The 12,818-nt window shown below is 46.8% G+C and overlaps 1 protein-coding gene across 1 annotated transcript in view; it reads left to right on the forward strand.

Annotated features, from left to right (window-relative positions):
* The window catches only part of LOC136965931 (prostaglandin F2 receptor negative regulator-like), a 23,056-nt gene extending 16,640 nt beyond the window's left edge, over nucleotides 1-6,416 (forward strand). The window contains exons 10-11 of the mRNA XM_067260233.1: nucleotides 3,270-3,575; nucleotides 4,041-6,416. Coding sequence (XP_067116334.1) covers nucleotides 3,270-3,575; nucleotides 4,041-4,204 — 470 coding nt within the window. The 3' untranslated portion in view covers nucleotides 4,205-6,416. The remainder of the gene's footprint in view (nucleotides 1-3,269; nucleotides 3,576-4,040) is intronic.
* The last annotated feature ends 6,402 nt before the right edge of the window (nucleotides 6,417-12,818 follow it).

Consider the following 12,818-nt stretch of genomic DNA (forward strand, 5'->3'; position numbering starts at 1 on the left):
CTGTGTGTAAAGTGTACATTCTTCTGTTCAGTAATATCAGTGTGTTTACGGTTAGGGTTTAAACATGGAGGACACAGCCACATTCTTGTCACACATAACATTTGAGATTATTAATAATAATAATAATGTATTGTGTGTGTGTGTAATGTTGATATGCTGTCCGACGCTCCACTGAGCTACACCCATCCCCCAGTCTTGAACACACCTTCTGGGTGATAGCTGATTGGCCAGGCAGAAACGTGCTTCGGAGGGCTACATGATTGACAGGCGCCTTTTCTCTGTAAATAGTTATTTACACTTTATAATCTAACCAGCATGACTAACTATCCAGGTAACTAACTTGCAGTAGTTTCTCTGTGTGGGATGGGAATAACCTAGCGTAAGCAGCCAGACTCTTTCGTTTCCTCAGTTATCTAGTTGGCATCATGATACACAATTTCATCAAATCTAATATTGGTTTTGGACTGACAGGAAATGTGTCACAAGGTGTATCCCCGGGGGCAAACCATCAGTTGAATGGTTGTTTCAGTTACTCATGTTTCACCTGTCCCCTCCTCACCTGACCCCTCCTCACCTGACGCCCAACAGAGCAACAGTAGAGAGGAGGAGCAGGAGGAAGGAGGAGGGGAAAAGACAGGGAGGATTTAAACCTGCAACTTGTTTAACTGCAGTCAGAAGCTCTAACCACTAAGCTATACCTGTCCCCACAGAGGGCCAGCTAACCCCCTAGCCCTAGCTGTGTAGAGGAGATGAGAGAGAGAGAGAGAGACTATAGAGCTGTGTAGAGGAGATGAGAGAGAGAGAGACTATAGAGCTGTGTAGAGGAGATGAGAGAGAGAGAGAGAGACTATAGAGCTGTGTAGAGGAGATGAGAGAGAGGGTATAGAGCTGTGTAGAGGAGATGAGAGAGAGAGGGTATAGAGCTGTGTAGAGGAGATGAGAGAGAGGGTATAGAGCTGTGTAGAGGAGATGAGAGAGAGCTGTGTGTTGAGTAATGCAGTGTGATGCGTCTCCAGCATTCTTACCTAGGGACAAGCCTGGGCAGGACAGTCATAACTCTGGAATGGAGCTGGGAGGGGGGGGGGGGGAGGAGCGTGTGATAACAGTTATCACTTGTGTTCACCTACAGTGATTTTCTGGACCAGATCCCTTTTCATCTTGTATATCTCCACTCTCCTGGCCTCGACCCTCGAACATGAAGATTCATCTGTGTGTGTGTGTGTGTGTGTGTACATGCTGCGTGTTTGAGACACACAATGCAATTATTGTCTGTGATGTTGGGCTTGTTGTTCCGTGTACCTGTGCCTGTGTGCAGACACCCTGGAGACGCTCGAGTGTGGAATGTGAGGACAGGAAGCAGGAAATGTGTGTGAACGTCACAGTCGAAGTGGCAGTCGGAAAAGTACAGAAACTTATTTTTGTTTTCGGACAAAATATGTTTGTTTTGAGTCCCCAGTGTACTACCTTTATCCTTGAAACTTGAAACTGCCAACAAGCAAAAAACAGTTCAAGTTACCGTCAGACAGAATCGTATTGAAGATAATAGCGTGTCAAGGGCTCTTTCGTCTTACATTTTCGTTTACAGAGTTCTAGAACTGTCCGTTGTATCTGCAGAGTTCTAGAACTAGCAGACATCCCCACCCACCTGACCCGCACAATCACTTTACCCAGCTGCCCCTGCTTGGCTTTAGCAGCCAGTAATTAATGATGCTTTCCTGTGGTCCATTAGGCGGAGGGAGGGAGGCAGGGGGTGGAGGAGGAGAATGAGGGATGGGGTGGAGGGGGAGGAGGGAACGTAAGATGCTGGCTGAGGGAGTGTGACTGTCCCGGTGTCTGTCCCCGTGTCTGTCCCCGTGTCTGTCCCCGTGTCTGTCCCCGTGTCTGTCCCCGTGTCTGTCCCCGTGTCTGTCCCCGTGTCTGTCCCGGTGTCTGTCCCCGTGTCTGTCCCCGTGTCTGTCCCCGTGTCTGTCCCCGTGTCTGTCCCGGTGTCTGTCCCCGTGTCCGTCCCCGTGTCCGTCCCCGTGTCCGTCCCCGTGTCCGTCCCCGTGTCTGTCCCCGTGTCTGTCCCTGTGTCTGTCCCTGTGTCTGTCCCTGTGTCTGTCCCCGTGTCAGACACAGGGCCACGTGTCAGACACGTGGCCCTGTTCTAGTCAGTGAGCTTGTATGTGCTGGCAGGAGTGTGTTGTGTTGTTCTCTGTTTTGATCAGTTACCTGCGTTGATTTCCTCTCTGCTGCCCTGCTGGCTTGAGCCACGTGACTGGGGTCATGTGACTGGGGTCATGTGACTGTGCAGCCAGTGTAGTTTAGTTGTCATTTGTGCTGGGTTAGGGTTAAATGATAAAGAGGAAGGGGCAGTTTCACAATAACTGCAGTATTCTGTACTGCATGTTGCAGTACTGTATAGTGCAGTATTCTGTACTGCATGTTGCTGTACTACACATAGTATCCTGATTTAATCCCACGTCTTAGCAGTGATGACTTTGCTGTTACTCAAACAGAAATGTGGTTTGCTTTTAAACTCGCACCCCAATCATTTTGAGTAGCACGGTGTTTATGACTAAACCCCCAGTCTTATATCAGCATCACTAATGGTTGGCAGCGTTGCTTAGTCCTCCGATCCACACCCACACAAAGTTGTTGTTTCTGAAGAAACCACAGCTAGTGCAGGGTCGCGGCTCCAGCCAGCCCTTTTAAGGTCTTGGTGGGCTTGTGGTGAAGCATTAACGAGCTTCACACAAAATGAGTCTTCTTCCCTTGTGAGTCACTGCCTCTCTGTTGTCGCTCGCTATCCTTGCCTTCTGTTGTTTCTTTGACTATTCTTCTTTTAACATTCATGTTTTTGTACTACCTTCTGTTCTCTTTTTGATTCATCCTTTCCTCCCGCCCTCTTGTTCTAGCTAGGGTATTATTCCAGTTCTCTGTGTGTGTGTGTATGCGTGTGTGTGTGAGAGCGAGCGAGTGTGTGGGAGGACCAGCTCTAATAGCTCTTCTCTCTGACACAGTAATGACCAGCTAGAGGTTCCCCTCAGCACAGGGACCTGCTGTGCTGCCTCCCAGCCAGACAGCGACACACACACACACACACACAGCGATGTTTCCAGATCCACCTCACACAACCTCACACTCCTCCTCAACACTTCCTGTCTCCGTAGGAAAAAACGCAGGTTAAATATGAGGCTGTACGAACGAATACATGACACGATGCATAATGGGAAATGTAGTCAAATCTTATAACGTATACTTCCATCTCTCTCCCCTTCTCCTCACAGACGACGTGTCTTACGAGGTGAGCTGGTTCCTGACGCGCATGCGCGGCGCTCAGACAAGCACGCTCCTCGCCAGCGTCGACCGCTTCGGCGTGGTGAGGAAGGGCCAACGTAACTCGAGCAGCGACGTATCTCTGGAGCGCAGTGGTCCCCACACCTACACCCTGAGCGTGCACGCCACCCAGGACAGTGACTCAGGGGAGTACCACTGCCTGGCCACGCCCTGGCACCTGTCTGCCTCCACCGGGGCCTGGACGCAGGCCGCTCAGATCACCTCCACCAGGGTGTTCCTCACCGTACGCTTCGCCAGTGAGTAGTCACGTGGGGTTTTACTTGCACGTGTGTTGTTAGCATGCACGTGTTTGGCATTTGTGTGTTTCAGTGTGTGGGTGTGTTTCAGTGTGTGTGTGGGTGTGTTTCAGTGTGTGTGTGTGTTTCAGTGTGTGTGTGTGTGTTTCAGTGTGTGTGTGTGTGTTTCAGTGTGTGTGTGTGTTTCAGTGTGTGTGTGTGTTTCAGTGAGTGTGTGTGTTTCAGTGTGTGTGTGTGTGTGTTTCAGTGTGTGTGTGTGTGTGTGTGTTTCAGTGAGTGTGTGTGTTTCAGTGAGTGTGTGTGTTTCAGTGTGTGTGTGTGTGTGTGTTTCAGTGTGTGTGTGTGTTTCAGTGAGTGTGTGTGTTTCAGTGTGTGTTTCAGTGTGTGTGTGTGTGTGTGTTTCAGTGTGTGTGTGTGTGTGTGTGTTTCAGTGTGTGTGTGTGTGACACCTCTCTGTCTCCTCAGTGTGGGACTCTCTGAAGCTGCCCCTGCTGTACGGTGCGGGGGCGTCGCTGGGGGTGGGCGTGTTCTCCCTCCTGCTGGGCCTGGTGTGTGCCCGCTGCTGCTGCCGGAACACCACACACACCCCGCGCTCACGCACCAAGCTCATGGACCTGGAGATGGACTGACACACAGCCCGTCACACACACACGCACACACACTCTCTCTGGGACCACCACCCTTTCCTAGTCCAGTGAACGAGCGAGCGACGAGCGCGCACGTGCAGGCACGTTACCACGGCCGCGCCGACCGACCAATTGCAGCACTTCTTGGGTGTGTTGCTTGGAGCTTTCTGATTGGCCGATGGAAGAGGAAGCATTCAGTCGTGAGGATTGCCATTGGCTGGTGTGATGTGTGACTTGCACTTCAAAACTCCTGGACTACATCTCCCTCGAGAGGACTCTATCTTCTCTCCTGAACACTAGTTTTTGAAATGACTTTTTTAAAGCTTTAAACGGGGAGACGTGTGTGTGTACATTGTGTGTGTGTACGTTGTGTGTGTGTGTGTACGCTGTGTGTGTGTGTGTGTGTGGCAAACACTGCCCACGTTGGAATAGACAGATGTATTTCCTGTCCCCCCCTCCCCCTTGTCAAGGTGATGATGTCATAACTGTGCGACTGGGATCCAGATGACCTGGTGCACCGTAACATCATACACTGTGAGACTATAGACTTGAACCCCCTTACCCCTCTGTACTGCCCCTGGTGCTACCCCAACTGTGAAGAACGCAGAAGAGCCTGTTTAGACCCCAGGCTCAGATGAGATGTGGTCAAAAGGGAGAATGAAACTGTGGCTGGAAGTGAGAGAGAATGTGGTCGGCTCTGGGAGTCTCCTTCTTGTAACTTGGTTCAGTCACAAGTCATCAAGCAGCAGATAGAGATGAACGATGTATAAATATAGAAGTGTGTATCAGTTGTAGGCTGGGCTGCTAGGTAGCAATAAAACAGGATGAGCAGAGGAAGTGCTGGTGCTGCGTGGGTCTCTGGCTGCTCCAGAGCTGGGAGCAGCTCTGCTGGTGCTACACCCTGAGGCCTTACTCTCCTACCCCCTCAGAGGCACCCTGGGCTGGGTTCCAACACTGCTGCTGCCCCCTCTTCTGTCCCCTCCTATCTAACACTTCTTCCGGTAGACAAGCAGAGAGTAATTACTGAGCCGTAAGCCGAAGAGGCTGAATTGAATATGGGTCAGTTTAAACCACTATAAAGTTCCATGCATTGTCCCAGTTGCACGGACTAATGAAGGCACTGTTGTTGCCTCAGAGATGTTGTTGTACTGCGGCTTTAAGGGTTCAAATCACTTCCTATATCACTTCCTTAGATCACAGTTCCAGCATTATAAAGCAGTCTCTCCACCTCTCTCTCTCTCTCCACCTCTCTCTCTCTCTCTCTCCACCTCTCTCTCTCTCTCCACCTCTCTGTCCCTCTCCTCTCTCTCTTGCTCAGCTCTTTCTCTGGGTTGGAAGGTGTGTGTCTGCAGCCAGGTCAGTCCTGGGAGTGTGAGAGAGACTGGGGGTGGTTGTCCCAGTCCCTTGGGCTCTGCTGGCAGTTCTCAGCCTGGGGACAAAGAGCTGCCCTTCCCTGCTAATCCTCCACCAGGCTTTAGAGGCCTTTATAGCTGATATCCTGTCCTGTCGCTCCATCGACAAACAAACGTGTTCAACAGTCCTCATTCTGCACACGCCCTAACTTGAATGCACATACACACATAGACATATACACACATAGACACGAGCATGGCTCAAACACACACAGCTTGAACATAACCCTACCTACCCCCATCCATGTGTGCTTGAATTTACATTCAGCACACACAAGGAGAGAGTCTTCCAGCATTCCCATTTGTGCTGAAGCCCGTCAGTGGAGTACCAGCTGTCTGGGAAGGGAACCAGGCCAGGGTTAAGGTTTGGAATCTGACAGGGTTTAGTCCACTCCAACCCTCCACTGCCCCCAGCAGGAGCAGAGTGGTAGTGCCAAACTAGAGACTGACGCTTCCTGGTGTTGAGACTACTCCTAATACACACAACACACACTCTACACACACTACACTACACACACTACAAACACCCCACAATAAAACACTTCAAGTGGTTATGAAAGTCCTTTGTTGTTTATTTTTAGTTTGACATTATTATTGTGATGGATGTTTTTAAATAGATTTCTTCTTTTTTGTTGTAAATTACTATAAAAGCTTCTATGAATTTTATCTGATTTGAATATTGTATAGTTGTGCCAATGTTTCCCTGGGTAACGATCAATCAGGTTTTTATATGATCTTCTGATGCTTCCAGCCTACTGAACAACTTCAAATATTTCTGCCAGAATAAATGTTTTATAACTGTGCGTTGGGCTGATACGAGCTTGTTGCATCGTTCCATATTCTCTCCGTCTCTCGTGTTCTTCAGGGAATCAGCCCTGAGTCCGCTCCGTCTCTTCTCTCTCAATTAGAAATGCAGATTAGTTTTATGTTTAGAACAGAATCTGTCAAGCCCCCAACCTCCAGTGAGGTTCGTTTTCACTCTTTCTCCATCACACTATCTCTCTGGCTCTCGCCCTCTCTCATACACACACACACACACACTCTCCCTCTCTCACCCTCTCTCTCCTCTCTTCCTCCTTGCCTCCGTCTCTCCCATTCTTCTCATTCCTTCTTCCCTTTCTCTCGATCACTGGCACCATCCCAGTTTTTGGTGCTGTGGTTTTTCTCCCAAATCTTTGTGTGTCTGTGTGAGTGTCTGCCAACCACACATTCCTGCACATCCAGAGCTGCAAGATCAACCTGCTCATAAACAGTGTCTGCTGGGGTTGAGAGGGTCATTAAGTTAATGATAGTTATGGAAGGTTATTATAAAATGCTCAACTGCTTCTACTGCTAGCTGTGGTGAAGCTGAGCTGAGGAGAGAGTTTCACACTCTGGAGGAGAGATTAGGAGCAGAGTGGTTCTCATGGCAGGGACTGTCTCTCTGGATCACACTTACACCCTGGGGGTGAGGGGGTGGGGGAAGTTCTACTGAGGGTAGGAGGGCAGCGTGGAACTCAGGAGATGGAATGCAGCGATGACTCGTCAACACTTCCTCGTCATGGCAACATTGTCAACAGACTTTGTGAGTGGCGATGAGAGGGAGGGGGGAGAGGGAGGGAGGGGGGGGGGGAAAGAGAGTTTACGGTTTGGGTTCGAAGATATCTGACCTGAGTCCTGAAGATGTCTCGCACACACACACACACACACACAGCGCCAGCCTCAGTCACAGTCCCATTTGTAACATCCAGAACACTAAAGTCCCTCTATGGCAGCATTCCAACCAAGCAGTTTGACTTGTCCTTGTAGGGCTGAGAGCCCTCGGCAGGGTGGGTCCTTCAGGCATAGCCTGGACTGCTATCTGCCTGGGTGCAATTCCATCTAGTATGAGCCAACACTCATACTACCATACTATCCAGTATGAGCCAGTACTACCATACTATCTAGTATGACCCAGTACTACCATAGTATCTAGTATGACCCAGTACTACCATACTATCTAGTATGACCCAGTACTACCATAGTATCTAGTATGACCCAGTACTACCATAGTATCTAGTATGACCCAGTACTACCATAGTATCTAGTATGACCCAGTACTACCATAGTATCTAGTATGAGCCAGTACTACCATACTATCTAGTATGACCCAGTACTACCATAGTATCTAGTTTACCAGATGAATATCTGGTTTGTATCATATAGTAAAGCACAACAGGCTCAATCGTCTAAATAACTCTCCTTCATCCAGGGAGACTGTATTCCTTCCCCGCACACGCACACACACTGGTTCATCTTCTCTGATCAGATTAATCCATCTAAGGGTTTTCTTCCCCTCTGCCATGCTAATGTTTAATGCACATTCATTCATACAGCTGTCATAACCTATTATGAATGCTGTATGGATGCTCATGTCTTGCCTGGAGCGAGACATTAAACTGGGCTGCTCCTACTGGACAGGACAGACAGGTCCACACATTCTGACCACACATTTGAAGTTCTGTAACTAAGTTTAACTTCAGCCCTGTTACGACATTATTGGCCGGCGACAGTGAATCCAGCAGAGGAGTTAAGAGTCTTTAATAAAAGAGGAGCGTGCATAACTGCAGCTGGAGGCAGGGCAGGGCAGGATTGAGGCAGGGCAGGATTGAGGCAGGGCAGGACTGAGGCAGGGCTGGACTGAGGCAGGGAGGATTGAGGCAGGGCAGGACTGTGGCAGGGCTGGACTGTGGCAGGGCTGGACTGAGGCAGGGAGGATTGAGGCAGGGCAGGACTGAGGCAGGGCTGGACTGAGGCAGGGCTAGAATGAGGCAGGGCTGGACTGTGGCAGGGCTGGACTGAGGCAGGGAGGATTGAGGCAGGGCAGGACTGAGGCAGGGCTAGAATGAGGCAGGGCTGGACTGAGGCAGGGCACGACTGAGGCAGAGCAGGACTGAGCAGTTGAGAGCAAGAGACAGAGACCCAGAGAGAGACAGAAAAAAAGAGAGAGAAAGAGAGAGACTGACTACCCACACAAAAAGGAATGTATTAATCATCTGACACCGACACCATGCTGTGTTCTCCTGGTCATCGTTGTGGTTGTTCTGTCCACAGGGTGATGTAGGTCAGCCCCACTGTACTGAGAGTCTAGCTCCGCCCCTGGTCAGCCCCCAGCTGTTCCCCTCAGAGACACTCAGGAGCCACACAGCTCCAGGCCTAATCAGATTAACCCCACCCATGCCTGCTGCCCCCCCTGCTCTGGGAAGCCGCACAGCCTTACAGCTTCCACAGTTCTTGTGTGTACATGATTAGCTTATTTATCTGTGTGTAACGTATGTTTTGGGGTATTGTTTTTTTGTGTGCATCTTTTAATAACTTGTATATCAGGGCTCAAATGCAAAAAAAGAGGTTCATAACATTTAGTGGTGTTTGGTTTCAGTTTAATAGAGCTGGTGTGTTCCAGAAAAATACATGCCACACTCACCACTCTCTTAACCCCCCTTCCCCTACCCCCTGCCTCTTTTATATCATGTCCCTCTTTCTCTCTCTCCCTTTATTTGAGCTCTTCTGGTCAGTGAGTGGATCAGATTTAACCTATCTACAGACCACAAGATGCCCTACATACCCTGTTTAAACAACTAAACAACATATATACTGTTTAAACAAGTAGTCAACAGTATCTGGCTTCACATTGGGAGGCAGAAGAGACCGGTGAATCCTCCTTCACCACCAGTCTGACTTTGTAAAGACTGTATTCACTCAGATTGTTCAATTCTTTCACACTTATTATTTTGTTCACTAGCAGAATATGCCTGAAAGAAATCTAAAATATTCTAAGATTTATAAAAGTGAAAAACGTTGATAAATCTTTGGATGCTCTGATACAGAGGCAGAACGGTCTCCTCTCCTAGGAGCCTCTGGGTGGCTGGGATCAGCCCCTTCATGAGATTCAACACTGACAGCTTTCTCTCCTTTGTAATAAATTCTTTAGACTGCAAGCTTGTCACTGTCTGGACAGAAGCATGAGTTGGGGTCTGTGTCTTCCCTTTCCCAGCCTTTCTCCCATACAGCTGTTCTGCTGTGTAGGAAATGACTTTGAGACAGGGTCGTCTGGGTCAAAACCCTTTGTGAGTTCCTCTCCTCTCATTCCCCAGAAAATAATCAGAATGTTCAGCCGCTGTTCAATCAACTTCTTCAATGTGTATTTTTTTCTCTCTTCTCTCCACCCGTCCACCTAAGGGACCCCCAATCCCATTTCCTCTCGTCTGAAGGGAAGGTTTGAATACCATGAAAACTCTTGTGTCTCCATAGTAGCAACAGACACACTGTGACCTTCTGAAGTCCCCCTGCAGTCAGTACTCTAAGCATTCTTCTCCTGTATCATGAGAAGATATTCTAGAGATTCTCTTGTTAACATTCAAGATGCGTACAAGGGTGTGTTAAATGCAGAAGTCAGTGTTTGTTGTATTTATAATATGTATATCTCACATGACTATCTTCATCTATCTCTGTCTGACTAGCACTCACCTTCTGGGGATAGAATCATGTGATTTCCTAAACAGGACTTTCTCATTTGTCACCCACTTCCACATTGCAGATATCGTATAATGAGGGGAACCATGCAGTTCTGAAGCTGTTTTTATCAGTAAAGCAAGACCGCCATCTAGTGTATAACATCAAGAGGTTCAAGCGACTACATCCATGTAAGACGTTTGTTGACTATTTGTAATATTTACTAAAATAACTGTAGATGTGGCCTACCCTTTTCAAACTTTCACTGCAAACAGTTGATTATATCCACTATAGACAGAAGTTATGACAGCCACACACAAGAGTTATTCATAAAATGCCAGATTTAAGACCCCAAATCTTTTTTGCTTGTCAAACCTGACTTTGTCAACAGTCTACATTTTCTCCCAAGATAATCCTAACATTAATTTTTTATTCGCATCATAAATATTCAATAGATTTTGTGGTTTTGGTCCATGTTTTTAGGTAAGTCATGCAAAGCTAGAACAATGACCTCAATCTCTCACCAGATTTTAAATGTTTCTGATGGAAATAACTCACATTTATGATGTATTTGCAAAAAACTATTTGCCCCCACTGTAGGTACAGTTGAGTTATGTCTGTCATAAGCAGAGATGGGAAGTAACAAAGTACGACAAACACTTCGTTTCTGTAATTACAGTAAGTCGATTTTTCTGGTATCAGTACTTTTTTTTCAAAAGGTTACAAAATTATTGGATGAAATACATTTCGAAAAAAAAGTTTAAAGGTTGAAAAATAAATCGATACAAATATATATGGAGCACCTGTCTTTCTGTGTGTGTCTGCATATCCAAAGCTTGCTTACACCACTTAAGCAAGAGTACCATCTAGCGTCTAAAATGAAGAAGTACAAGCGACTATTAAGGCAAAACGTTTACTATTTGTAATTTATTTCTGAAATAACTGTATACGTGGACTAGCTACCATTTTCAAACTTTCACGGCAAACAGTTAATTCTGCGAGCTATAGAAATTATTATATCATTAATTATTAAAACATCAGACAGCCCTGCCACACGTAGTTTTACCATAAAATGCAAAATTTAAGCTTTTCCATCCAGAGTTGGATTCTGGTTTCATCCCGAGACTGTTAGAGGCTGGACAAGGCTGAGAAAACTTTTTCTTGACTTTAGAGGGTGACGTCCATGGAGGGGACGGCGTTCATCGCTAGTAGCTTTTGTTTTCTCGACTAGGCTGGCAACTTCCCGTCTAATATCAGCAGGGGCAATGCCAGCGAGGAGGTGCAGGTTGCTCATGTTGGTGGGTTTCAAGCAGCCAGTGATCATAAATATAAACGTATAGGCCTAGATGTTGTGGCTTTGAATACTGTTGTCAGGTAAGGCAATTAATCTTTCACCAGATTTTAAATGTTACTGGTGAAAAAGTGCACATTCATGGTGTCTTAACAGAAAACGTATGTCCCCGTCGAACCGTTAGATCGTGGGTCTGGTTACTGGGTAAGAACCGATCTGCTATCATCACACCTCACGCCTGGGACACATTGGCTGCGAAGCGCCGCAATTAGCTGCCATATGGAAGCGCCGCCTTTTTTCATGTTATCAAATTGGACCGGCCACTCAGGCTGCAGCGACGCGATTGGCTCGCGATCTGCAGCGATAGTTTCGCCAGCTGGTCGACTTTTTCGGCGAGACGCTTGCGAAATCGGCTGCAGGATGATAAAGTACACCATATTATTTGATATATTTGAATAAAAAAACATCTTATTAAGATTTTACTACGTTAGTTGTAGGGCTATAGCCTATCACTTAACACCCAACTTCATTACGCTGGTAACAAACGGCCAACCATGTGTTCACGCCGATAAAAACAATGGCCTATCCGATCAATTCTCAAAATGTAAACATTTAAAAATAAAAACATCCTGGTTGTTAATTGCGTTGATTGTCATGCCAACATATAGCCTATTTGTCCGTTGTTTCTATCCCTACTGAAAAGCAAGTGGCAGTCTAAAAAATTACAATTTCAATCACCCAGTTCACTTTATAAAGTAGCTTAGTATTTAACCTTTATTGGCAGTATTTGATATTATGCTTTAGAATGCTGTTTCCTAGAGCTTAGAGATCTCAAGATAATCACGAACCTTCTCTTCAGCAGCAATTAAAACTAATGGACACAGAATCAACTGTAGGCCGAATGGATCCACACCCTCTAAAACACCTCTCTAGTTATGTGGTTATTTCCAAATCAATTATCTTTACCCTGTCTTGGATGTCAATTGAGAAAAGTTTCATAAGTAGTATTTTCTTGTGTTTTGGAAGTTTCTAGTGTTTTGTGCAACCGGCAATCTTAAAACACTTTAACGAGATGATGGCGTTATACCCGACTCAGAAGGCTACTACTGCGAGTTCACTACGTAGCTATAGCAACCACAGGACAAGAGAACCTGTACCTGACAGTAGGCTACTAGCCGACTGACTGTCTTTTGTTTTGAGCGTAGTCCGTTTGCTACCACCTTTGAAATAATTTTGTACTATGAGCGTAAGCATTGTATACACTATTTAGCACTATATTTTGTTAATAAGAATACGTTAAACTTATTTTCGTCTGTAAAGCAAAGAAAGCGAACGTTTGGTGATTCTGTCGGCATATTAACTTGCATAGCCAACTGACTTGTAGGAAACTGTCAGAAGTGGAGCTAAACCAGTAGGGGGGTCGATGATGACGCAGGAAAAACAC

The sequence above is a fragment of the Osmerus mordax genome, chromosome 22 (assembly GCF_038355195.1).
Source record: "Osmerus mordax isolate fOsmMor3 chromosome 22, fOsmMor3.pri, whole genome shotgun sequence".
NCBI classification, from domain to species: Eukaryota; Metazoa; Chordata; class Actinopteri; order Osmeriformes; family Osmeridae; genus Osmerus; species Osmerus mordax.